The 25,772-nt window shown below is 49.7% G+C and overlaps 1 protein-coding gene across 14 annotated transcripts in view; it reads right to left on the reverse strand.

Moving 5' to 3' along the window:
• Positions 1–338: 338 nt before the first annotated feature.
• Positions 339–25,772, reverse strand: part of DAB2IP (DAB2 interacting protein) — a 314,536-nt gene continuing 289,102 nt past the window's right edge. For 11 of the 14 annotated variants that reach the window (XM_077922167.1, XM_077922163.1, XM_077922171.1 and 8 more), the window contains 3 exons: positions 24,896–25,101; positions 22,454–22,541; positions 13,639–20,500 (listed from right to left, as the gene is read on the reverse strand). In XM_077922167.1, coding sequence (XP_077778293.1) covers positions 20,333–20,500; positions 22,454–22,541; positions 24,896–25,101 — 462 coding nt within the window. In that variant the 3' untranslated portion in view covers positions 13,639–20,332. Of the gene's footprint in view, positions 388–13,638; positions 20,501–22,453; positions 22,542–24,895; positions 25,102–25,772 lie in introns of those variants that run through there. The other 3 variants (XM_077922165.1, XM_077922168.1, XM_077922164.1) reach the window with 3 other exon arrangements.

Genomic DNA, 25,772 nt, shown 5'->3' on the forward strand with positions numbered 1-25,772 from the left:
TAAAAGGTACCCTCCTTTTCTTTGCACTTCCAACAAATATTGGAGCTTGCTCTACACGTCTTAGATAACTTAGTAGGAGATACCATCGGTACATCATTTTCATATAAATTTTTTTCAGCGTACAATCCTTGCATCTTTTCCTTGTGTGCCAAAAAACAAACAAACAAACAAAAACCAAACAAGGGATCCCCTTTGCAAAGTTTAATGCAGTTGCTGTTAGGTAAAGGTAAAAGTACTCCTGACCGTTAAGTCCAGTCGCGGACGACTCTGGTGTTGCAGTGCTCATCTCGCTTTATTGGCTGAGGGAGCCGGCGTTTGTGCACAGACAGCTTCCGGGTCTGGATAAATTTGGTTCACTGCCAGTTCATGCCACTCAAATGGGTTATCCTGGTGTAAAACAGAGACAGGGAACCTCGTGTTGGACTTCAGCTTCTGCCATCCCCATTTGACATAGCCATGGTCGGGGATAATGGAAGATGTAATCCCAAACAGCTGGAGGGCCACAGATTGACCCACCTCCCCCACTCCCCTGTCCAAGCAGCTCAAGTGCTACATTGTGCAAACCATCTCTGCACAATCTTCATCTCAGGATTGTGCCCCAGACCTCTCTGCACCCACATTGACTCACCATACATGACATAAAGGTAAAGGTAAAGGGACCCCTGACCATTAGGTCCAGTCATGACCGACTCTGGGGTTGTGCGCTCATCTCGCTTTACTGGCCGAGGGAGCCGGCGTACAGCTTCCGGGTCATGTGGCCAGCATGACTAAGCCGCTTCTGGCGAACTAGAGCAGCACACGAAAACGCTGTTTACCTTCCTGCTGGAGCGGTACCTATTTATCTACTTGCAATGGTGTGCTTTCAAACTGCTAGGTTGGCAGGAGCAGGGACCGAGCAACGGGAGCTCACCCGCGGGGATTCAAACCGCCAACCTTCTGATCGGCAAGCCCTAGGCTCTGTGGTTTAACCCACAGCATACCTTCCCCTAAAGCAGTGTTTCCCAACCGGTGTTCCGCGGCACACTAGTGTGCCGCCGGACGTTGCCTAGTGTGCCGTGGAAGTAGTGGCGTAGCGTGGGGGGTGCCAGGGGTGCCAGTCGCACCGGGCGCAACATCTGCGGGGGGCGCGAGTCCAGAGGGAAGGGACAAGTTCCTTCCTCCGCCGGGCTCCCCGCCGCCACCGCCAGCCTTGCGCCCTAGCGCGCGCGCCCCCCGCCGCCGCTGCGGCTGCGCTCCACTCACTGCTCGCAGGAGGAGCAGCCACTGCAGCAGCGCTGACACCGCCACCGACGCCTGGCCGGGCACGGGCAGCCTCCGCACCCCGACGCCGACGCCATCCCCTTCCCCCTTTTTTTCCAGAGCTGGGGGAGGGGGAGGTTTTAAAAGGGGGTCTTGCATTGGCGATCCTGCAGCACTTTGGGCCGCACGACGCGAGCGCGCAGCACGGATCAGCCACGACCCCACCTCGTGCATTTCCCGGGGAAAAGTGCTCCACGTGGGAGGCGCGTTTCCCCTTCATTCCCTCTCGTGCAAATCCTCCTTGGGTTCCCTCCCCCGTCTTTCCTCTCCCTACCTCACAAAAGCCTCACCTCGTCGCCTCCTCGCTGCCTCTCGCCTCCGCAGGAGCGTTTCCCTCCGCGGAAGAAGGAGCAGGGCGCTTTTGCAACTTTGCCTTCCCCGCCCCACCACGGAGCACATTTTCCTCGCCCCCCCAACCCCCGCATGTAGAATAGAAGCCCTCCAGCCTCCACGGTGCACAAACTCTCCCCTCTGCAATGAAGCGCTTTGTTGCATATCTTTGGTGAGGTTTTTAGGCAGTCTTGGTGCACCTTAAATCAGCGCTAATTGCGCCTGGACGCAGTATTTACTTCTGAGTAGGCCCCCTTCTCCCCCCCCCCCGTAGCACCTGACGTTGCTATTCGTATCATCAGGTTTGTTTGTTGATAATTTAATTGTTTTAAAAGCATCATGCTAAAGAGCTCTCTCCCACCCCCAGACCCTTGGGCAAAACAGAAACACACACATACACAAACACAGAGATTGAGCCCTGCAGGTTTTATGAAATGAATGGATTCTGAATGCCTGTTTCAGTGGCTTGTCCGCCTTAGGCTGCTGGGCCAGACACCTGTTACACGGTGCAGTCCGTAAGCTGTGAGCGCTGCTACCTGCCGCCGAGACCACGTAACGACAGTCTTGAAAGACCTACATTGGCTCCCAGTACCTTTCCGAGCACAATTCAAAGTGTTGGTGCTGACCTTTAAAGCCCTAAGCGGTTTCGGTCCAGTATACCTGAAGTAGCGTCTCCGCCACCATCGTTCAGCCCAGACACTGAGATCCAGTGCCAAGGGCCTTCTGGCAATTCCCTCACTGTGAAAAGTGAGGTTACAGGGAACCAGGCAGAGGGCCTTCTCGGTAGTGGCGCCCGCCCTGTGGAATGCCCTCCCATCAGACATCAAAGAGATAACCATTACCTTCTATGCTGTTACTATTTTTTTATTTTTTTTTACATAAGTAAAAAGTGACTTTTCCCCATCTGGCATGGTGGTGTGCCTCGAGATTTTTTTCATGAAACAAGTGTGCCTTTGCCCAAAAAAGGTTGGGAAACACTGCCCTAAAGAAACCTGGGAGCTGCAAGTCATTGCCACAGACAGAGCTGTAATTCCCAGCACCCTTAACAAACTACAATTTCCAGGGGGGTGGGTGGGCATTAAAATGTGTGGCGTGTTTGCAGCTTAAAAGGCTCTCCTGAGCTCCAAAGACCCCTGGAGCTTTTTCTTTTCTGTTTGGCCACATCCTTGCTCTAATTGACTAATAATTTACACTAATGGCCCTGTCAATTGAGTGGGGAAGGTGTGTGTGTGTTGGGAGATAGGTATGGCAATTCAGTGTTAAGATATTTGTCTTCATTACCCAACAAAAACAGGCCCCCTCCTGCCTCCTCCCATTTAGCTGGGGAGGGGAAAAAATCCTTTCATCCATTTGCTTCTAGGCCCTGGGGTGTTCTCTTCATTTCTTTGCAGTATGCTTCTTTAATTTATTTCTAACAATGTTTTTATTTCTGGGAGTATTTCTACAATTTCATTCCCTTTTAGGACATTTCCTTTACTGTGTCTCTGGGAATGTTTCTAGAGTGTTCATTTGTTACTACCATGTTACTTTCATTTGTTTCTGGAACGGCCCTTTCATTTGTTTCTAAATATGTTTTCTAGGGTGTACCTTTCCACTTGTTTTGAGGTTTCTAGAATGCAAACAACAACAACAACAACAACAACAACAACAACAACAACAACAACAACAACAACAACAACAACAAGTCTATTATTTATATCTGCCCATTTGGCTGGCTTTCCCCAGCCACTCTGGGCAGCTTCCAGCAAGCATAAAAAACATAATAATAACCATGTATAAAATCATTGGCTTCCAGTACGTTTCTGAGCATAATTCAAAGTGTTGGTGCTGACCTTTAAAGCCCTAAACGGCCTCGGTCCAGAATATCTGAAGGAGCGTCTCCACCCCCATCGTTCTGCCCGGACACTGAGGTCCAGCGCTGAGGGCCTTCTGGCAGTTCCCTCGCTATGAGAAGCCAAGTTACAGGGAACCAGGCAGAGGGCCTTCTCGGTGGTGGCACCCGCCCTGTGGAACGCCCTCCCACCAGATGTCAAAGAGAAGAACAAGTACCAGACTTTTAGAAGACACCTGAAGGCAGCCCTGTTTAGGGAAGCTTTTAATGTGTGACGTTTTAATGTATTTTTAATCTTTGTTGGAAGCCGCCCAGAGTGGCTGGGGAAACCCAGCCAGATGGGCGGGATACAAATAATAAATTATTATTATTACTACTATTATTATTATTAGAAAGTTTTTTATTTAAAACATCCATACAAACACAGAAAACAGACAAAGAAAGAAGACACAATTCATACATACCCTAACTACTACCACCCGTAACACCCCCGTGACTTCCCTCCACTGCAGCTCCACAACCTGAAGTCCTAGAAATTCATCTATCATTGCATCTTTTATATATTACTTCTCATATATTCCTTACTATTTATTAATTTCATTTATACTTTACATACCTAGTTCATGCATGGCAACATATTCGCTTTAGAACAGTGTTTTCTCATATAATCTTCAAAACATTGCCATTCCGATTTTAGTTTTCGATTTGTCTGATGTCTTATGGCTGCTGTTAACTTTGCAAATTCTATGAATTCATTTAGTTTGCATATCCAGTCTTCTTTTGTAGGTATAATATCTCCTTTCCAATTCCTGGCAATAACTAATATGGTGGGCGGCTGTGCCATATAAAAAAAAATATTTTCTTTTCCTTTGGGATATATTCCCTAATATCCCTTATAAATACGTCTCTGGTTTTTTTCCTATGGAGATTTTAAACATCTTTTTAAGCTCTTCATGAATACTTCCCCAAAATTTCTTAATTTTATTGCAGCCTCACCAAACATGAAACATTGTCCCTTCAAGCTACTCTCATTTCCAACATAGATTGGACTTTAACTTATAGATCTTGGCAAGTTTAGATGGTGTCAAATACAGTGGTACCTCGGGTTACATACGCTTCAGGTTACATACGCTTCAGGTTACAGACTCCGCTAACCCAGAAATATTACTCAGGTTAAGAACTTTGCTTCAGGATGAGAACAGAAATCGTGCTCCGGCAGCGCGGCGGCAGCAGGAGGCCCCTTTAGCTAAAGTGGTGCTTCAGGTTAAGAACAGTTTTAGGTTAAGTACGGACCTCCGGAAGGAATTAAGTACTTAACCCGAGGTACCACTGTACCACCTATAAAACATTTTCATCATATTCTCTTTGATGGTGTAACAGGCAGTGAATTAAAAAGTCTCTCCCACTGTTCTAATTGAATTGTATAGCCAATATCTTGGGCCCATTTGACCATTACCTCCTTTACATCCTCCTCTTTGAGGTCCCATTCTAATAGTAAGTCATAAATTTGAGATAGTAATTTCTTATTATTTTTACCAATACCGTATATAATTTAGAATCCTCCTTTCCAAATCATCTCTGTCTATCCGAATTAAATACACTGTTTAACTGATGATACTGAAGCCAATGGGTTATATTATGCCTTATCTCTTCGAATGGTTTCAACTTTAACTGGCCTTGATCTTCCATCAGTAATTGCCTACAGGTTGCCCAATTCCTCTCCCTATTTAGTTTTTTGATAGCCAAGGCTTCCAACAGGGACAGCCACCATGGAGTTTTGTGGTTCTAAATGTGTTTGATATTTGGTCCATACTTTATAAAGAGCATTTCTGAGAATGTGGTTGTTAAACCCTCTGTGGACTTTAACCTTGTTATACCCAAAGTAGGCATGCCATCCGTATCTATTACTGTAGCTCTCCAAATCCAAAATATCCGTTTGTTCTAATAAGATCCAATCTTTTATTTGGAAATAAAATCATAATAAATGCCTGAAGTGTAGGTGGGTCCCCACCAGGCAAGACACAGTGATGACAGCAAGAACCTTTATTGAGCTACATGACTGGGGAACAGGGGCAAAGCAACTGCTTATATACATACCTGAAAGCCTGGGCCACTCCCACTCCCAACATGATTGGCTGTCTAAAGTTCCAAGCTGCGAATCATGACTCAGAGTTCAAGGGCCAATGGCAGGCGCCAAAAATCCTGAAATGTTCTGTGATTGGACATCATGTGTTGAATCAGAACACAGCAGCTCAGAATCCTTAGTCCTTAGTCAGGCAAACACAGATCACTGAATACATAGCACCTTACATTTCTTTCTGGAACATTTCACCCATTAGTTTCCAAGGATGTTTTTAGAATGGTCCATTTCATTTGCTAGAATGCCCCCCCCCCCATCTCCTTGCTCCTCCCATCCTTTAGAATGTGTAATGGGGTCACATGAAGGACTGGATTTATGCATAGGCTAAGTAGGCTGAAGCCTAGGGCCTCTAGATCTAGGGGGCCTCGCCAGCCTGCCCGCTCCCCAGCACTGCAGTATCCCTTCTCCCAAAATTGCAAACCCAAGACTTCATGCGAGGACATTTCTCCCCCATTTCAATGAAATTTTGCTTCAAAAGGAAAGGCGGACTTGGAGATCGTCTTCCTCCATAATCCTCTAAGGGAGAAGTCATGTGCTCAACTTGGATACCATCCTCCCCAAAAATCCTTGGGATATACTCACATGCCACACTCTGGCCATGTGGTGCTATAACCAGGACCAGACAATGAGAAGTGAGGTTACAGGGAACCAGGCAGAGGGCCTTCTCAGTGGTGGCACCTGCCCTGTGGAACGCCCTCCCAGCAGATCTCAAGGCAATAAACAACTAGCTAACTTTTAAAAGACAACTGAAGGTGGCCCTGTTTAGGGAAGTTTTTAATGTCTGACGCTGTATTGTTTTTAATATTTGGTTGGAAGCCACCCAGAGTGGCTGGGGTGTCAAATAATAAATTATTATTATTATAACACAACCCACAAGCCCCACATCATGTCAAGCTGGAGAATAGGGCCAGCACCTCGCTTTGCAGCGCAGCCCTGCTCTCCTACCGCATCCTTGAACAGCAGACTGTGGTGGCAGCACTGTGTCCCAGACAGCAAAGACTTGCTCTCATGCATACGAAGTGGATTGCACATCTCAGCGAGTGAAATTAGGAAAGCATGATTAATGTTGATGAATCTGGGGGTTGGGAGGGCTCTGCAGACCCTCCCCCTGACACTCTGTCTGCTTCTCTCCTTCCAGCCACCCCTTTCTCCCCAAACATACCCCTTCTCTCTCTCCCCCCCCCCCCTCCACTCCCTGCCTGGATCTGTCAAAATGATTTGCAACTTAGAGTCTCATTCTTCCCTGCTGACAACTCCTCTCCATGTGACGTGCAGCCAGCCTGGAGACTAAGGAGGCAGGGAGGCCTCAGCTGGCAGAGAGCGCTGCTGTCAAAAGCTCAGAGCTGTGCCTGTGCCACTTAGATTTCCAGGCGTGCTGGGCTTTGTTCTAACGAAGCTGTAACTGAGTCCCCACCAAAGAGAGTTTATTCAAATCGAGGCACTTTTGAAACCCACACTTCGAGATGCATCCATAGGATTCCCGTGTAGGATAGCAGTCAGAATTGTAGAATTCTCCCATCCCTCACTGCCTGTGAATCCGCCTGCCCTACACCAGCTCCACTCCCTTCCTCTTCTCTCTCTCTCCACTTCCTTCCCACTGGATTTTGCCAGAGACCTAGCAGAGCCCAGCTGAGCCCACTGCTTTGGGGCAATGCAGCTGGTTCATGTGCAAACCAGCAGGCGTTTGGAATGAACTTTCTCTGCCCATTAAGAGTTAATAGCCCTGGCCAATTGCACCAGCCCTTTGGCTCAGTAATAGGCATGTCCTCTGTCTTTGAAATCCTTTCTCGGTGGTTATTTAGCCTTCCTAGTGGGAGAAGGAGCTGTTTACAGTTCCTGGCTCTCATGAAGATATGAAAGAAAGGACCACATCTGAAGATTGCAGTTCCTGGAGCGAGAGCCACTTGCCACCAGCTTGGCCAATCTCACCCGTACATCGGTTGTCTGTCTCGAGAGCCAAAGGAGGGCACCTCCAGGGGTGAAGTCAAGCTGCTGGAGCAGGGGTGGGCAACCTAAGGCCCGGGGGCCAGATGCGGCCCAATTGCCTTCTCAAACTGGCCCGTGGATGGTTCAGGAATCAGTGTGTTTTTACATGAGTAGAATGTGTCCTTTTATTTAAAATTCACCTCTGGGTTATTTGTGGGGCCTGCCTGGTGTTTTCGCATGAGTAGAATGTGTGCTATTATTTAAAATGCATCTCTGGGTTATTTGTGGGGCGTAGGAATTCGTTCATCCCCCCCCCCCCAATATAGTCCAGCCCAACACATGGCCTGAGAGACGGTGGACCGGTCCACAGCTGAAAAAGGTTGCTGACCTCTGTGCTGGAGAATCACAGCGCCTGCTTGTGGCTGCTGAGACCCATAACTTGTAACTGCTGCCTCCCACATTGTTTTTTTTACAGCCTCCCCTATGTTGCTCGACTACAGCTCTCATCTTGCTTGACCATTGGCCATGTTGGCCATGGAGATTGTGAGAACTTGCTTAACACATGTTTAACTCTATAAGACGCATCAGACCATAAGACGCACCTAGTTTTTGGAAGAGGAAAACAAGGGAAAAAAATATTCTGCATCCCAGAAGTCAGGACAGCAAGCGGGATCGCTGCGCAGCAATCCCGCTTGCTGTCCTGGCTTATGGGATAGCTGCATGCAGCTTCTCCTGGGCAAGGGGAACCTTCATCCCCTGCCTGGGAGAGGCTGTGCGCAGCTCAGTCTCCCCCAAGAGCCGCGCTCCCTTTAAAGAGCACAGGGAGTGTGTGTTTTGGGGTGTGTCTTGGGGGCTTTTCCTCAAGGAGGGAGAAGGGCAGCCCTTCTCCCTCCTTGGGAAAAGCCTCCAAGAGCCGCACACATGCTCCACACAGCTCTTTAAAGGGAGCACTGAGCAGAACCTCCACCTGCATTCGCTCCATACGACGCACACACATTTCCCCTTACTTTTTAGGAGGGGAAAATTGTGTCTTATAGAGTGAAAAATAGGGTACTTACTTATTGCATTTCTATCTTGCTTTTTCCACCAAGGAGATCAAGGTGACATGGTTCTCTCCCTCCTCGTTTAATCCCCACAACATCCCTGTGAGGTAGGTTAGGCTGAGAGTGGTGGTGACTGGGCCCCAAGGTCACTCACCTTGGGTGGGAGTTTGAAGGCAGGTCATCGTCTGGCACTCCAGTCACTACCCTGTGCTGGCTTTAAGTCCAAAAGTATATAAAGGGATACAGGTTCCCAAGTTGCGCCACGAACCATACATACAAACAGCAAACTTGTTCTCCCAGCGCCATTCTGATTCAGCCAAAATGATGCCCCTCCCACACACACAAGAAAAATGGATCGGATCATCATGGACCTGGGGTGCAGGGTGGGAGAGAAGAGACAGGTGGGGAAGAGGGAATGGAATAGCATCCCTTGGACCTGGAACAGGAGAATGCCCCCTGGAGCAACATTTTGTGGCTAGTCCTATTTTACTACTTTTGTTTTTAATGTTTTGGTTTCTGCAAGCAGAACCCCAGCGCAAGAGGGGCCGACCCCTCCGGGAGAGAGGGCAAAAACAGAACTCTCCTAGAGCTCTGCATGGGCCTGACGTCTTCTCCCAACCCAAGTGCCTTTGCCAACATTTTAGGGAGTCGCAGGCAAACTTGGAGGAGGTTCATTAGATGCTGGGAAGAATTAGCACCTGTGCCTCATTACGAGTGACATAATTAGCTCCTTGTAGGGTTGCAGGAGGCTGCTGACATCAAAACAAGCCAAGCCACTGGCAGCTAGGAAGACGTTGCCTTGTTGGGCCCCGGGAGCCAGGCAGAGTCTGTGCCAAGAGAGGAGCAGACGGCTTGGTTGGCACTGGTGTGTAGTTCCTGTGGCTAATGCCAGCCACCATTTGGGGTTACTCGCAGACAAACTTCTCTCTCTCTTCTCCATTGCTTAGCTCTAGGCACATGTGTTCTGCTCCAAAGGCAAGGATTTCCGGTCCTGGGGAGCACCACTTCTGTTGTGTCAGGAGCCGAGTGCTATAACCTGTAGAATAACAAGAGTTGCAGAGCTGGAGGGAACCCCCTGAAGGGTCATCTAGCCCAACCCCCTGCTGTGAAGGAGTCACAGCTGCACGAACGACTGCAAATTTGATTGCAGCTGTTTTAAAGCAGCCGTTCAATAACTGTCTGCCGGGGATGCTTTAGCTGTAATTCTTGCACTGCAGCGGGTTGGACTAGATGGCACTCAGGGTCTCTTCCAACTTTACAATCCAATGATCAAGTAGGCTGCTGCTTCCCATTGCACAGCTGCTGTGTCTTGACTGTCAGAAATCGTGTTGAAACACCCTTCCCCTGCAAATGCATATGATTTGGCTCGCTCCCAGCCGTGTGAAGGGGCTGTTAAGATCCTCAGGGGACCGCATCCTTTGCCTCTTGGCCACCCATCGTTTGAGCCCTACTTTGGTTTGGGAGGCTTCACCTGGGCTTTCCTGAAACCTTTTCAGGGTTAAGAACTAGAACTAGAAACTTTGTCACTGCGCTTCGTTTTGACATAAAAGCAAAACCTAGAGAACACAAGTTTAAATTGTGTAGCTCTCCTGTGCACATGGCATGGACTGTGAGCCCCAACCTTTGGATAGTTTTAAAAAGCACAATTTGTCCTCAGCTCATGTTTGTTTCCCTTCTGTTAGTTGTTGTGGGTACCTGATAACCACTCCCCCCCCACTCTGCCCGCCCCCTTCCTATGCAAGGTGAAGGTGGTGGAGGAAGGAGGAAAATGCCCCCATTTTTGTGTGTGGATGTATTTGGCACCATGCCATTGACACAGTAATAGCACTAATAATACGTAGCAGTAATATCAGTGGCGCATTCATACTGGGCTGTCGGTGTATCATTCGGCCTTGTAGGTTGTTTTGTGATGTTTCCCTGATGTTGCTGCACAATTGCTGTCTGGAGGGACTATGTCGCAAGAAAAGTGGCACAGATGCTCCCAGAATATTTGAGTTACAAGATTTCCGTAGGAATCCTGTTTGCTTGCTCCAAAGCCCTGCCATTTCCACCATCCATGCATCTCCAGCTCCATGGGATGGGTTTTTCTAGCTGCACTAGAAGGAACGAACATTCTTACAAACATGCTTAGGAATGTCAGCAACTAAGCAAAATATCTACAGCTTGAAAAAATAATATATAGAGGCAGCATCTACTTGTGTTCAGTGTTAATATGTGAATAAAGGTACTCTTGTATGTAATAAGAACCTGCTGGATTGGGTGACTGGCCCATACAGTCCAGCATCTGGTTCTCAAAAATGCCAACCAGATGCCTCTATTGTAGGGTTACCAGACGTCCCTGGTTCCCGGGGACAGTCCCCGGATTTGCAAATCTGTCCCCAGGAAACATGGCAGTGGCAGCCTCAGCAGCCCGGAGCCAGCCTGGTAGCGCAGTAGGCTCTGGCTGGCTTCAGGAGCTGCTCACTGCTGCCACAGTGGAACTGGGGACGTTCGGCAGTACAGATCTCCTGCCTCACCCCTCACCCCTTGTTTTGACAGATTGGGGGGAGGCTTGGGAGTTGTGGGTGGGCCTCCCCTGAGCGTGTCTTGTGCCCCTCCTGGGCAATGGCGTGCCATCTGTCTGAGACTCCTGAGCCTTATTCGATCTCCTGCCCCCTTCCCCCTTTGTTTTGATAGATTGGGGGAGGCTTGGGAGTCACAGGCGGGCGGCGGGCCATTGCCCAGTTTTTAAAAAACTCTGTGCATTTATGTTTCACAGAGTGCGAAAAGGCTTTGTACCTTGTGTACAGTGTGTACACAAATTTGTAACTTTGTACAGTGTGACGCGGCAGCTAAAAAAGCCAATGCAATTCTGGGCTGCATCAATAGGAGTATAGCATCTAGATCAAGGGAAGTAATAGTGCCACTGTATTCTGCTCTGGTCAGACCTCACCTGGAGTACTGTGTCCAGTTCTGGGCACCACAGTTCAAGAAGGACACTGACAAACTGGAACGTGTCCAGAGGAGGGCAACCAAAATGGTCAAAGGCCTGGAAACGATGCCTTATGAGGAACGGCTAAGGGAGCTGGGCATGTTTAGCCTGGAGAAGAGGAGGTTAAGGGGTGATATGATAGCCATGTTCAAATATATAAAAGGATGTCACATAGAGGAGGGAGAAAGGTTGTTTTCTGCTGCTCCAGAGAAGCGGACACGGAGCAATGGATCCAAACTACAAGAAAGAAGATTCCACCTAAACATTAGGAAGAACTTCCTGACAGTAAGAGCTGTTCGACAGTGGAATTTGCTGCCAAGGAGTGTGGTGGAGTCTCCTTTGGAGGTCTTTAAGCAGAGGCTTGACAACCATATGTCAGGAGTGCTCTGGTGGCGTTTCCTGCTTGGCAGGGGGTTGGACTCGATGGCCCTTGTGGTCTCTTCCAACTCTATGATTCTATGATTCTTTATAAAATATGCATGTGTGCTTGGGCCCAGGGTCTTTGGCCTCACCATCCCCACTACTGACTCCCTGCTGCTTCTCAGCTTAAAAAAAATAAAATAAACAAGTGTCCCTGGATTCATTGAAAAAAATCTGGTAACCATACTCTATTGGGAAACTTGCAAGCAGAACACGAGTACATGAGAACTGCACCTAGAATTGGGTGTGGCGAGTGCAGCTGAATGGGACACAGCCATGGGCAGCTTGAGGAAGCACCATCCACCTTGGGACTGCCCATAAGAAGCATGTCTAGAGTGAAAAACTATGGTGAAGCTCACTGTTTCACAGAACGTTGAAGAGTGAGAACCTGGAGGCTAAGAGAGAGGGTGTGCCAGATGGAAAATGAATTGGTATTGATTTATATACATTAGTAACTTTGTGTTAATTTAACAACTGTGTATTTTAGTAATACTTTAGGTTGTCTGTTGCCGTTTCAGTTTTTTGTACACGGCTTAGATATTAAGAGCTAAATAATAAAATAATCAGAGTTCTCCCACGGTTTCCAGTTACTGGTGTTTGGAAAAATTGCCACCTCCAACTGTGGAGGCAATGCAGAGCCAGTATAGATAGTAGTCACTGACAGCCTTTTCTTCCTTACTGTATTTTTTGCTCTATAAGAGTCACTTTTTCCCTCCTAAAAAGTAAGGGGAAATTTGTGTGTGTCTTATGGAGCGAATGCAGGCTGTGCAGCTATCCCAGAAGCCAGAACAGCAAGAGGGATTGCTGCTTTTGCTGTGCAGTGATCCCTCTTGCTGTTCTGGCTTCTGGGATTCAGAATATTTTTTTTTCTTGTTTTCCTCCTCCAAAATCTAGGTGCGTCTTGTGGTCTGGTGCGTCTTATAGAGCAAAAAATACGGTAATTCGTTCCGGAGGTCCGTTCTTAACCTGAGGTACCACTTTAGCTAATGGGGCCTCCTGCTGCCGCCGTACGATTTCTGTTCTCATCCTGAGGCAAAGTTCTTAACCTGAGGTACTATTTCTGGGTTAGCGGAGTCTGTAACCTGAAGTGTCTGTAACCCGAGGTACCACTGTAGTCCAATCCTCTTTTAAAGCTATCCAGGTGGTGTTCATCACTGCCTCCTAGGTGAGGGAGCTCCATAATTTAACTGCACTGAGTGAAGAAAAACTTTCATCTGTCTTGAATCTTCCAACACTACATACTGTGCTTCATTGAGTTCTAGTATTGTGAGGGAGACAAAATTTTCTCTCTCCTCTTTTTCCATGGCATGCGTAATTTTAGAAACTTCTGTCCTGTTGCCTCTTACCTGCTTTTCCTCTAAACAGAAAAGTCTCCAGCACTGCCCCTTTTCCTCGCAGGGGAGTTGCTTGGTTCTGTTTATTCCTGTTGCCCTTTTCTGAACCGTCCTTATCAAGCGGAGGCACAGCACTACTCCAGAAGTGGTTGCCCCATAGATTTGTGTGCTTTTGACCCCCCAAGATTGGGGTGTGGGATTTCTTAAAGCAGCCACTTCCCAATAGTCCCTGACCAACTCCCTGCGTGACAGAGAAGTCACAAAAAATCATGGTCCAAAGGCCAATCCCTCGTCCCTGCAGCTGACTTTGGCGTGAAAAAGCACCCCACAGAGAGAATCTTGGATAAAATAGCTAAATAAATCTTTAATATTTTCTAATTGCAAATGTACATAAATTGCACACTCAAATCAATTCATTATTCCCCCCCCCCCGACACCAACTACGTTCTCTGTACATTATTACACGGTGGTGGTTCTTTTTAAAAGAGCATGAAAGAGATTTGGCCAGCCTGGCTCCTTACGTTTCATATTATCAGCATCAATACTTTTTTTTTTTTAAAAAAACATACTTACAAAAAATTTATTATTATTTGCTTTGTTTCCTTTGTAAGAGGGTATAAAACATCGTTTTAACTGCTTTTTGATAGGAACTAGGATTAACCTAAGCAGATATACAGAGATAAATTGAGAGAGGGGTATATTTTCAGACACAGTGATGCAGAAATGAAAGGGCAGCGGTTGCAGGGGGGACCAACCTAAACAGGTGGACACGGAGACTTGTGAATATTGGGTGTCAAAACACAGAATGTTTACAGCTCACACAGACCTGGAAGGGTTTGTTCTGGAGTTGCTGTGTAAGACTGCTCAGTCCATCTTCCTTGCATTGGGTTCCGAACATGTATGTGCAATAATTTAAAAGGCTTGCCCTTTTGGTTCCTTCCCTGTTTTAGCTAATCAAGAACACCTTCCCATTTTGACTCCAACTTAAAAGGCTTTCAGTTCTGGGATGCCTGCCCAGGGACTATTCAACTGGAAGCATGTGGGGGCAGAGTCCTTCCAAGAAGCTCATGTGACAAGAGACCTCACCACTTTTCTGAACTCGACCTAAACTGGACTAAACTGTGCAGGTTAAGGACCGGCTTGCTGGGGAATCTTAAACCCAAACCTGCACTCTGGCCATGGGTGGTTCTTGCCTGTGGAATAGCTTGGGGTTTTTTTGCAACAGGACAGCAGGGGCAGACTAACCATGTTTCAATGACAAACACACAACAGTTCTGTCTGCTGGAATAGCTGCTTTCTCCAGCTGGATTTTGCAGTTTGGTGGAGCAAGTAGAGAGTAGTTGAGGCTGCCTGTGAAGCTGGATAAAGTGGCGGATGGGCACTATTTTCTGCTGCCCCCATGGAAATCAACCAGAAACAGACATGCTCCTGGTGCCTGTGGGTTTTCCACTTGTTCCAGAGCAGGTGAGATACATCTCTGTCCAGTTCCCTTTTCCAGTGTGCAGCTGTCCCTCCCCTTGAAAGAAATCAGGCAATGTGCTTGTGAGCTGGGTTGTACATAGTGGAACTCAACCAGATCAGACTCTTTCTACTGTCATGATTTTTTGAATGGTTTGGTTTTTGGTTGTTGTTTTTACACAAATGCAACCTCCTGCCTGTTAACTGTAGTACCCAATTTATGGTGTGTGTGTGTGTGCGCGTGCACATTGCGGAATATCTGGCATCTCCACCAAATTCCATTGGAGCTACAGAGACGACCTGATCCACCTGCAAGTCAAGGCTTTGAAGCAGGGCTTGTGTGTGGGTAAAAGCAGATTATGAGAATCCACACTGAAAGATCCATTGCACCACACACCTGATTTACGCCAGGAGTGGCTCCTGATCGAAATACGCGAAGATCTAGGATATATTTTTTTCATGGTGGGAGCTTTGTTTTTTTGCATGTGGCCTCTGGGTTTGCTTGCTCTCCCTTATCAAACCACCTGCCACAATCCCCAGGGCAAAAGCAAAGATGAGGGCAACTTGTGTGTGGCTCCTGTTTGTTCCTTGCCTCTTCCAAGCCATCCATGTCTCCACTGAGCTTGCTTAGCCCAGATGGGTGTTTATTATGGGACAAGTGCAGGAAAAGGGTGACACCCCCCTCTTTTTGGCACTACTCATAGAGGACATAAACGGCATTGAAACAAGATCCTGCATTTCCCCCCCATTTAATCCAGATTTCCCCTTTCGGAGGATTTGGCAGGCCAATAAATAATTAAATAATGAATTAAATAAAAAATAAATAAATGGTGCCATACCTCAATGATTCATCTGCAGATTAGGCCCTGTTTGGAAACCCCCTTGATCTCTTGCAATCTGGAATTGGAGGCTGGATTGGAACAAGGAATCTCATTTCCCCACCCCACACTCCCAAGATCCAGTGGATTCCAAAGCCAACCACTGATGGCAAAACTAGGAGCTGGGTTCTACCGCCCATTAAGAACTACAATGGCAATCTGAACTTGGTAGGTGTGTGAGCCCCATTTCCACACCACTGTGTACATAGCCAGTAACAGCAGACTGCAGATCTTGGCCAAAGCAGCCACACCAATTGGAACTGAAAATTGCTTTGTACAGTCGTTAGGCAAAAATGGCACATTTTACAATCACACACTCGAGAACATCTTCGTTGGCTTACAAAAGAGAACCTGTACGATTTCTAGTCATAAAGATCTGTGTATTATCATCATCATCATCAATAATAATAATAATAATATTAATAATAATAAAAAAGACTTACAGATTGTTTGCATTATATAACAAGTTCTTACAGCAGAAAGCTCGAGAACGAGGAAGAAAGGCTCCAGCAGGGCCAAGTTTCTTTTCTGCACGGTGGACGCACACCGTTGGGGGGGCAGAAATTAAACCGAGCAGGGCAGGGGGAGCGGCGGAAGAGTGTTTGGCTGGTGGCAAGCTGCTGCCCCTTGTGCCTTTTGCACAGCTTTAGGAAGGACAACAGGAGCCGCCAGTGGAAAGCCCCAAGAGAGAGGTTGCACGGAGTTTGAGATCTGTTTGCTAAGGCGCTCTGGGCCTTTCTTCTTGAGCCTGGGGGGGGGGGTGACTGCAAACTGCTGGGAAGAACCAACCCCCCCCCCCCCCAAGGACCAGCTTCCTCTTCTGCAGGAAATCCAAACCTGTTAAAATGACTTCGGAGAAGGAGCAAGTAACATCTCCATTGAGCACGAGAGCTGTGTCAAAGGGGAGTGCCAGGAAGAGCGCAGGAGAGGTCATCTGTTAAGCTACCATGGGCATACACCAATGGACGTATCGACCTCTGTGTGCAAGCGCAGAACTGGAAGATTTGGGTACTAGAGGTGCACAGGCAACAGGGCCTCTCCTCTGCGAAAGACCCCCACCCTGCAAACCTAAACCAACAGTGGTGGGCCAGGGGCGGGGGGAAGTAGCTGCTCCAAAAGTGCCTATAGGGACCACTCCCCACTAGAACTCCTCCCTGGCGTTTTAAAAGGTGCACATTCAAAATGTTTACAGCCCCCACCCCCTGCCCCCACAAAAAGTCTCTTGCAAAGAGGGGTTCCTGCCGGGGTGGCGCATCCTGCATTTAAAATCTTATACCGAGAACCTTGCAATACTTTCCACAGGACTCGTTATTTGGACAGATCTCATTCTGGGACATGAACTCAGACAGTGCCCTGATCTATTAAATCTTTTCCCCATCCGTACAGGTGACTTGGTGGCATGTTTTTGGTTTTGTTTTTTTGCGGGGTGGGGGGCAAGTATAAGGAGGCAGGGAATTCTTAAGGTTCACACATTCAGCGGTGCTTGTTTTATGCTAGTGGTTCATCCGCACCGCTTGCAGAGATCAGGGTGCATCAAAACAAGCTGATTGTCTGAGGCCGCAGACTGTTCGGGCCCTTATGGACTCACGGGGCATAGTAAAGTAGGGCTGCAAGTTTTCAAATTAGATTTGAAACCCCATCTCCTGTGGGGCGGGGAGAGGGGAGAAGTTCGTTCTTGTAACAGTCCACGTTTCTGAGGGCTGGGTAAAAGGTTTGTGCTGGACCTATGGGCTTGGTGCGTGGCAGCACAAAACCATGTTGGAGCCACGAGGAATTCAAGGAAGTCCCAGTTCTTCCAAGACTGTGTGTGCATGGAACACGTTCTCTTTAAGAGGGGCTCCTCGGCTCCCCTACGCTTTGATCCACCCACCGCTGTGACGGATGGGCTGATAAGGCGGTGAGGAATCCTCAGGACTAAGCACCAACAAATCAACCCACAAGCTGGTTGGAGGTTAGTAAGCACAGCACCCGCCCCCTGCCATGCTGCTGCTGTGACCCCTTCCCTGGAGGGCAGGGGTTAGTTAGGAACCACTAATCCTGGGCTGATGGCGATCCTGACAGGGGGAGACATTTTTCAGAAGCTGCCGTCCTTGCTCCACTCCCCATTAAAACAGGATAGTATTCCAGAAACTGGACTGCTTGGGGTTTATTTTTTGGACTGTTTTTATTCCTAACGCAGACTGTGGAAGAAAAGAGATAACAGTTACCGATCTTCATGCTTCTGTGAGGCCGGTTCCCCACCCCTTCATTGTCCACCTCGTCCGGCTGTTTAGCGGCGATGCCATCAGCAGCAAAGGCTTCACGCAACACAACCCTTTCCACTAACAAACCTCCAGAAAGCTAAACTATGCCAGAAAAGAGAGAGAGAGAGAGAGAGAGAGAGAGAGAGAGAGAGAATGTGTGTGTGTGTGTGTGTGTGTGTGTGTGTGTGTGTGCATGCGTGCAAGTTTGGGGTATGTGGGAATGCTGCCCATCTGAAGTACAACCGCCACCCTGGTTCAGGTGAAGGACCCCTGATGCTAAAGTGTAGCCGAGAGAGCTTCTTGCAAATGGGTACCTTAACCTAAGTTGGCAGATCTGCAAAGAGGAACAAGGGGTTTTGTTGTTGCTGCATCGTTTTGCATCACTAATGGCACATTATTAATGCCTTGATTTCCCCATTTGTCAAATGAAGAGACTGGGGAACAGGCAGCACGGATCTGCCACTACGTATTCTACATTGCACTTGGCCCTGCACATTTGTGTGACTCGGGAGTCTTCATAGACATGTTTCTCTTTTGTTTATAGACAACTCGCGGCAGGGGTAAAGGCTTCCTGGTCTTCTGGCCCTGCCACATCTCAACAACCTCATGACATGCTGTACAGTGCCTTGGCCCGAGTCAGGCCATGTGCCAGTCTAGTTCAGTACTGTCTGCACTGATTGGCAGCAGCTCTCCAGGGTTTCCTTCCCAGCCCTACCTTAGAAATGTTTTCAGGGGTTGAAACGGGGTGTGCTTAACATACAAAGGAGATGCTCTGTCCACTAAGCTAAGAACTAGCTTTCCCCATCCATCTGCCGATCTGCCAGTGAATGAACCCAGAACCTCCTGCGTGCTCTGCCAGTGAGCTACAGTCCATCACCACAAGTGTTCACTGAGTTGGCACAATCTGGAGCAAGACAGGCAACTCTCTGCCGCCTCCCAGACTTTTTGCTCTAGTGTCCCAGTTTTTGGTCCAGCGATTCTGGACCACAAGGGAACCCAACTGAAGCCTCAAGCCGACTGAAGCCATGCAGAGACTTGGGCCAGACATGGGAACTGCCTGGGCCATAAAAACTGGCATAAACCACAATGCTAAGGAAAACTTCTGCAGTGTGCAGTTTCTCAAAAAGTTAGCCCTCTCTACAAGGATAATTTACTTTGCCAGCGGTAGGCAAGCCCAAGGCAGCTTAGCCAGCGAGAGGGACACTATACCCAAGCTGGCGAGTGAGATTGTGTGTTTGTGGGCAGGTTATGGCTTGGTGCATAGCCTTGTCTCCAGCATGGCAGAGGGGCCCTCAAAATGAATGGCCCAGCCACCCTCTGGTTACTTTATACATATATTAGGTATGTTGCCTTAGGAATGGAGGAAGCTGCTATAAACTGAATCAGACCATTGATCCACCTTGCTCAACACTGCCTGCTCTGACTGGCGGAGGCTCTCTCCTGGCCCTACACAGAGATGCCATTGGGATTGAATTTAGGACCTTCTGCATGCAAGAAAGATGCTCTCCCCCTTAAGCAGCAACTCTCCAGGCTCTCATGCAGAAATGGGCCTCTGGGGTCATCTATCACCTAGCCCTTTGGGAGACACCACCGGGTGACTGGCCCTGGAACCTTCTGCATGCAAAGCGGATGCCCTGCTACTGAGCTATGAGCAGTCTGATCACTGGCTACTGCAGAGGTCATTCTGGAGCTCCTTTCAAGCTCACTGTGATGGCTGTGTGTGTCCCCCCCCCCCCCGCCTTGTGTGGAGGCATGGCTTGAAGGACACCTTCCGACGCCTGTGTGGCATTCCTACAGGTGGAGCATAATCTGGAGGTGGGGTTTCCATTCATCCTTCCTCTCTGCCCTCCTGGGGAATGACCTACACCTGTGAGGAGAGGCCAGGGCGAATCCCAAAGCAGAGGCGGCAACGGGCGATGGCCAGCAGCGGGACGCAGCTAGAGAGAACACCCCAGCGCGGCAGGGCAGGGCTCCCCAGCAACGCAGCTGGGCCAGTGGCGGGCGGCGGTTTGGTCCTGCAACCTTTCGCACAAGTCCTGCTAGCTTGTCCCTCGGCCTCTAGCGGGCTCCTGAGGTGTGTCCTTCAGGAAGTAGAAAAGGGCGGTGACTCTCCCCCTGCAATGATCTGCTCCGCACGGCCGATGGTCTCCTCGTCCCTCGAACTCGGGGTCAGGCTGGGGGGACGTCAGGGCTCCCCGTCTTTGGCGAAAGAGGGCTGTGGGGTTCTCTCTTTCCTCCCCCGCTCAGGGAGGGCCGGTGGGCGGGTAGGAAGCACCAAGCACCCTTGCAACGTGGTGGCTCACCCTTCCTTCCTTCCTGCCGCCGCCGCCGCCGCTGCTCTCTCTGCCCGGGCTCTCCTCCTCTCTTTCTCTCCTCCTCCTCCTCCTCCTTCCTCTCCTCTCCTTCCTCTCTCCTTTCCTCTCAATCTCCCTCAGCAGCAGCCGCCAACTCCCACCGGGCTAACAATTGCTGCTGTTTCGGAATTCGCCGTTCTCGGTAATCTGCAATTTAGTTGGGTTGGTAGGGGAGATCCCGTTACGGGTCTGCGAGCTGTACCTCTCTTTCAGCTGGGTGAGGGCGCTCATGAGCCGTGCATTGGCTGCATCCAGGGAGGCAATGCGCTTTTCCTGCAGCGGAAGGGGGAGAGAGAAAACAAAACAGAGAGAGAGGGAGAAAGAGAGAGAGAGAAAGAAAAAAAGAGACCAGCATTGGAACAGGGGGAGCTGTCTCTCGCCAAGTCAGATCTGGGGGTTGTTTTAACCATCCAAGTTAGTGGCCATCACTGCCTCCTAGGGAAGCGAGTGCCGTGGTTTAACTCTGCATAGCATGGAGGAGTCCTTCCTTTTCTCTGTCCTGAATCTCCCACCACTCAGCTTCATTGGATATCCAGGAGTTCTCATGTTTTGAGACAGTGAGAAAAACTTGCTTCTCTCTGCTTTCTGCATGCAGCACAGTCATACCTCATGTCACGTTTGCTTCAGGTTGCGCATTTTCAGGTTGCGTCCCGCGGCGACCCGGAAGTAACAGAACAGGTTACTTCCGGGTTTCGCCGCTCGCGCATGCGGTTGCGCAAAATGACATCATGTGCATGCGCAGAAGCAGCGAATTGCGACCCGCATATGTGCAGACGTGGGTTGCGTTCTGTTCAGGTTGCAAACGGGCCTCCGGAACAAATCCCATTCGCAACCAGAGGTACCACTGTTTATGATTTTATACACTTCTATCATGCCACCTTTTGTTCAATTTTTCTCTAAACCAAATCCTGCGGCCTTTCCTCATTTTGGGTGTGTGTGTTCCCCTTCATCCCTTTGATAATTTCTGCTGTTCTTTCCCAGACCTTTCCCAGTTTTTTGAGGTGAGGCCACCAGAACTGCACACAGAACTCCAAATGCAAAGGGGTTTAAAAAATAATAATGCAGGGAGCGAGGAAGCAAAGAGGAGACTGAGCAGGCAGGATGGGGAGAGATCTGCATCCCATTTCCGTGTGTGCCTGTGCGTATACACTCCAATGTGTATATAATGGCAGCTCAGTGTGTGAATACACCTGCCAACTGGGCCACTGCTGGCATATGGCCCCTGGAGATGCTGGAAATGTGGTGAAGTGACCCTCAGTCTCCATCACACAGACCATTAAGAGTCTGAAAATTCTTGGACTGATGGACAACCCCAAGCTGTGTGTTTGATAATTATTTCCTTCCTCCTCTGTTGTATAAGAGAGTTGGGGTGTGGATGTTGGCGGTGCAGGGGTGGCCCCCACCCAGGGAGCAGGAAAAGCAGAATGTCTGTGACAAGAGGCCACAAGCTCCTGCCACTTTCTCTACCTGCCTGTGCACAGTGTGCGCCCAAAGCCCTTTGCCTTGGGCCAAAGCCATCTGCAACAGGCTGATGAAGATCTCCTGGAGACTTGTCTGATTTTCGATATTGAATAGCGCCCAGAGACTAATTAAAGAACCAGCCAAGCGGTGCCTTTGCATAGGCCAGCAGTTTCTCTGATTGCCTGCTAATGGCGCAGAGCAGCAAGGGAGGGCCATGTCTTCGGAATTAGAAGCTGAGCAAATCCCCAGAGCCTGCTCAGATAATAGACTCTCTCTCCACCGTCCCCAGTGCTCTGCCTGCAAAACCATTCACCAATCCCCTGCGGGCAAGGGCACAGCCTCCAATCCGGACCTCTGCGTAGCCTGGCGGGCAGAGACAGAGCAGGCAAAGATTTCTCTCTCCTGTCGCTGGCTAAATTTACAGCTGCTAAACAGCAGAGGAGCATGGCCAGGTTTGAGAAGCTGGCAACCCAGGCATGGAAACGGCCATGGAAGCATAAGGACAACATCCTGTCCTCACAGCAGCCAGCCGGATGCCCCAATGTGAAATCTGCAAGCAGGAGAAAAGCACAAGAGCAACACTGTCCCCTCCTGTGGCTTCCAGCAACTTATATACAGAAGCACTGCTGGCTAGTAGCCAGCAAGGTGTTGCGACAACTCTGGAGCTGCTTGGGGCTATAGGACCAAAATGTGTGCCTTCCTGGTAGACAGGTGCTGCTGGAGACCTGTGGCAGCTCCAGGTGAGCTTTGCTCGCAGGCACCTACCTGTGCGTCTATGATCTTCTGCTTGGAGTCCACAGCTGCCTGCATTTCTGCGTGATCTTTTTTCAACTCCTCCTCCACTGACATCAGCCTGTTGGTGGAAAATTTGCAATAGTTTCAAGTCTAACTGTCCTCCTTTGCTGGGTTTTTTTTGGCAATTTATAACCCCCACCCCAATTTGTGGCTACAAGCCTGGAGCAAACCATCAAAGCAAGGTTGGAAACTTGCTTAGGGCAAAAGGGTAGGAGGCTGAGGACATCTGGAGTGTGCTGCAGCTGGATCCAGCCAAAGGGGCAACGGCAGTGGCTGAACCAGTCTGCGGATCATCAGGATGAAAGCCTGGAATTTCATCACTAACCCGGCAGGGAGGGGGTGGGGGGCTGTCCCATGGCTGATGAACCCTACTGACCCTGTCTCCTTTCCAGACATCCTTGGAGTATTTCGAAAGCCTATACAGCCATACCTTGGGTTACAGATGCTTCGGGTTGCGTGATTTCGGGTTGTGCACTGCGCCGAACCCGGAAGTACCAGAATGGGTTACTTCCGGGTTTTGGCACTTGCGCATGCGCAGAAGTGCTGAATCGCAACCTGTGCGTGCACAGACGCGGCACTGCGGACGCTGCAGGTTGTGAACGTACTTCCCGCACAGATCATGTTCGCAACCTGAGCATCCACTGTACCCCGAATTTAGAAGTGAAATGAATTATCAAGGTAGCATCCAGCATAAAAAAACCCTATGGACTAGAAACTTAGTTACGGTGTTCTAAATAAGGGGTGGAATTCAGTTTATGAATCCCTTCAGAGGAAGCTCCAGTGGGGGCGGTGCGGAGGTGGTGGGGTTTAGGGAGAACCACCAAACAGCACAGAGGGAGCGGTGGGGGGAGTGTGTCTGGCAAGCTGAAATGGTTGCCCGCATGTAATGAAGGCTTTAGTGCGATACTGAATTCCTCCACAAGTTTAGTTTAGTTTAATTATTGCATTTTTATCCCACCTTTTTCTCCAAGGAGCTCTAGGGGGCGTACCTAGTTCTCACCCTTATTTAGTCCCCACAACAACCCTGTGAGGTAGGTTAGGCTGAGAGATGGTAGCAAGTGGCCCAGGGCCACCCTCTAGTTGGTTTCACTCATGGCCAAGTAGGGAGTTGAACCCTGGTCTCCCAGGTCCTAGTCTGACACTCGAAGCACAACACTGCTGCACTGGCTCAGGTGTGGTGCTGTGACCAGTTTAAGGCTGGTGGGGCAAGTAGGCTGTTCAGTCGTGAGGCCAGGGAAGCCCCCTCAGCACTCGGGCAACGTGTCGGCTAGACTAGGGAACCGGGTGTCAAATCATCAGCTTTATACTGCCAGGGAGAACCTGATCGGCCACCTTGGGTCACCTGAACGCCAGAAGCTGCAGGACCACTCCCAGGCCACCTGTGGTGCTGCAACACAGCAAAAACCAAGTCCTCACAGGAGCCTAGTCTGACTCTAACCCACCTGGGCCAGGTCACTCCAGTGAAGATCCCTCTGTGGGCCGGATCGTGCACCTGCAATTTCCAGCGTCTGCGTAGACACGATTTCCAGCATCTGTGCATGTGCAGACGCGATTTCCGGCGCTGCGGAAGTGAGTCCCTGCGTCACGCTGGTTTAGTGCAGCGCGCAGGGACTCACTGAGCGTGCGGCTTTGTTTGGGGGCAGGTCATGGGCCGGTTAAACAACCTCCGTAGGCCGCTTGTGGCCTATGGACCTTAGGTTGCTGACCCATGGGTAGGCAAACTAAGGCCCGGGGGCTGGATCCGGCCCAATCGCCTTCTCAATCCGGCCTGCGGACGGTCCAGGAGTCAGTGTGTTTTGACATGAGTAGAATGTATCCTTTTATTTAAAATGCATCTCTGGGTTATTTGTGGGGTATAGGAATGTGTTCATTCCCCCTCCCCCAAAATATAGTCTGGCCCCCCACAAGGTCTGAGGGACAGTGGACCAGCCCCCTGGTGAAAAAGTTTGCTGACTCCTGCTCTAACTACTACACTCTCAGGGCCTCTCTCCTGGGTGCCTCCAACTGGGGCCTTGAGCTCACCTGCCTGAGGTGAGACAGAAAGCAGCTTCCCTGCCACCATCGCTTCCCTTACCTGGGTCGCACAGTAGCGCCCACAATGCAGTGATGACGATGGCAGGTTTTGGCAAGATCTCGCAGAGCGCGAGAGAGACCTTGCTAAATTTCGGCGACATCTCACAGAGCATGCACACTATCTTGCGAGATTTAGGTGAGATCTCACAAAGCGCATGGAATATTGCAGGGTGCAAGAGATCTTGTGAGATTTCAGTGGGCTCTCATGAAGGCCTTGCAAGATTTTGGTGATACATGGTGGAACGGAGGGGGTCTCACCGGAAGCCACCAACATGGCTTTGCCCACGGGGTTCCGCATCCCAAGATGGCTGCCTCAGCCTGTCTCAGGGCCCCTCCTACCTGCTGATGATGCCCTTCATCTGCATCTCTTTGTCTTCCTGCTGCCGCCGCAGACGCTCCTCACTCTCCTCCAGCCGCGCCTGATACTCCAGCACCAGCTTCTGAGTATTCTCCTCCTGGCACTTGAAGCGAGCTTCGTACTCCTCCAGCTTCTTGTTCGAGATGCGCAGCTTGTCCTGCAGGACCACCACGTCCTGCTGATACTGCTGTTGTGCAGGAAACATGCAGGAGAAAGGGCTGTGAGCACCCTCGCCACCCACGGACTCCCCTGCTCCACACAGCATGGCGGGGCCCGTGCCAGCAGCCACACCCACCCTGGTCAGCCACTCAAAGCCCTTCTGTCTCTGCCCAGCCATCTCCTCCAAGCCACCACTGGAGCAACGCCACCTGTTCACAGGTATGTGTGTGTATTGCACACTGGAAATACTCCGTATGGAATCATGGAATTGGAAGGGGCCAAGTGGGTCCTGTAGCCCAACTCCCTGCAATGAGGGGATTTCAGCTTAGTGTGGGGGAAGACAGGAGCAAGGCAAGTCATAGTGGGAGGTGTGTGTGTGTGTGTGTGTGTGTGTGTGTGTGTTATGATTTCGGGCACTTCTTCCGACAGCGGTCTACAGTGGGTGGGTGTGGAGAGGCAACACACAACCTACGCTCCTCCAGATGTTGCTGGACTACAAGAAATCTGCTTCCGGGCCAGGTTCAAGGTGTTAAAGGTAAAGGTACCCCTGACCATTAGGTCCAGTGGCGGACGACTCTGGGTTTGTGGCGCTCATCTCGCTTTATTGGCCGAGGGAGCCGGCGTACAGCTTCCGGGTCATGTAGCCAGCATGACTAAGCCACTTCTAGTGAACCAGAGCAGCGCACGGAAACGCCATTT

This window comes from Podarcis muralis, chromosome Z (assembly GCF_964188315.1).
Source record: "Podarcis muralis chromosome Z, rPodMur119.hap1.1, whole genome shotgun sequence".
In the NCBI taxonomy this organism is placed as follows: Eukaryota; Metazoa; Chordata; class Lepidosauria; order Squamata; family Lacertidae; genus Podarcis; species Podarcis muralis.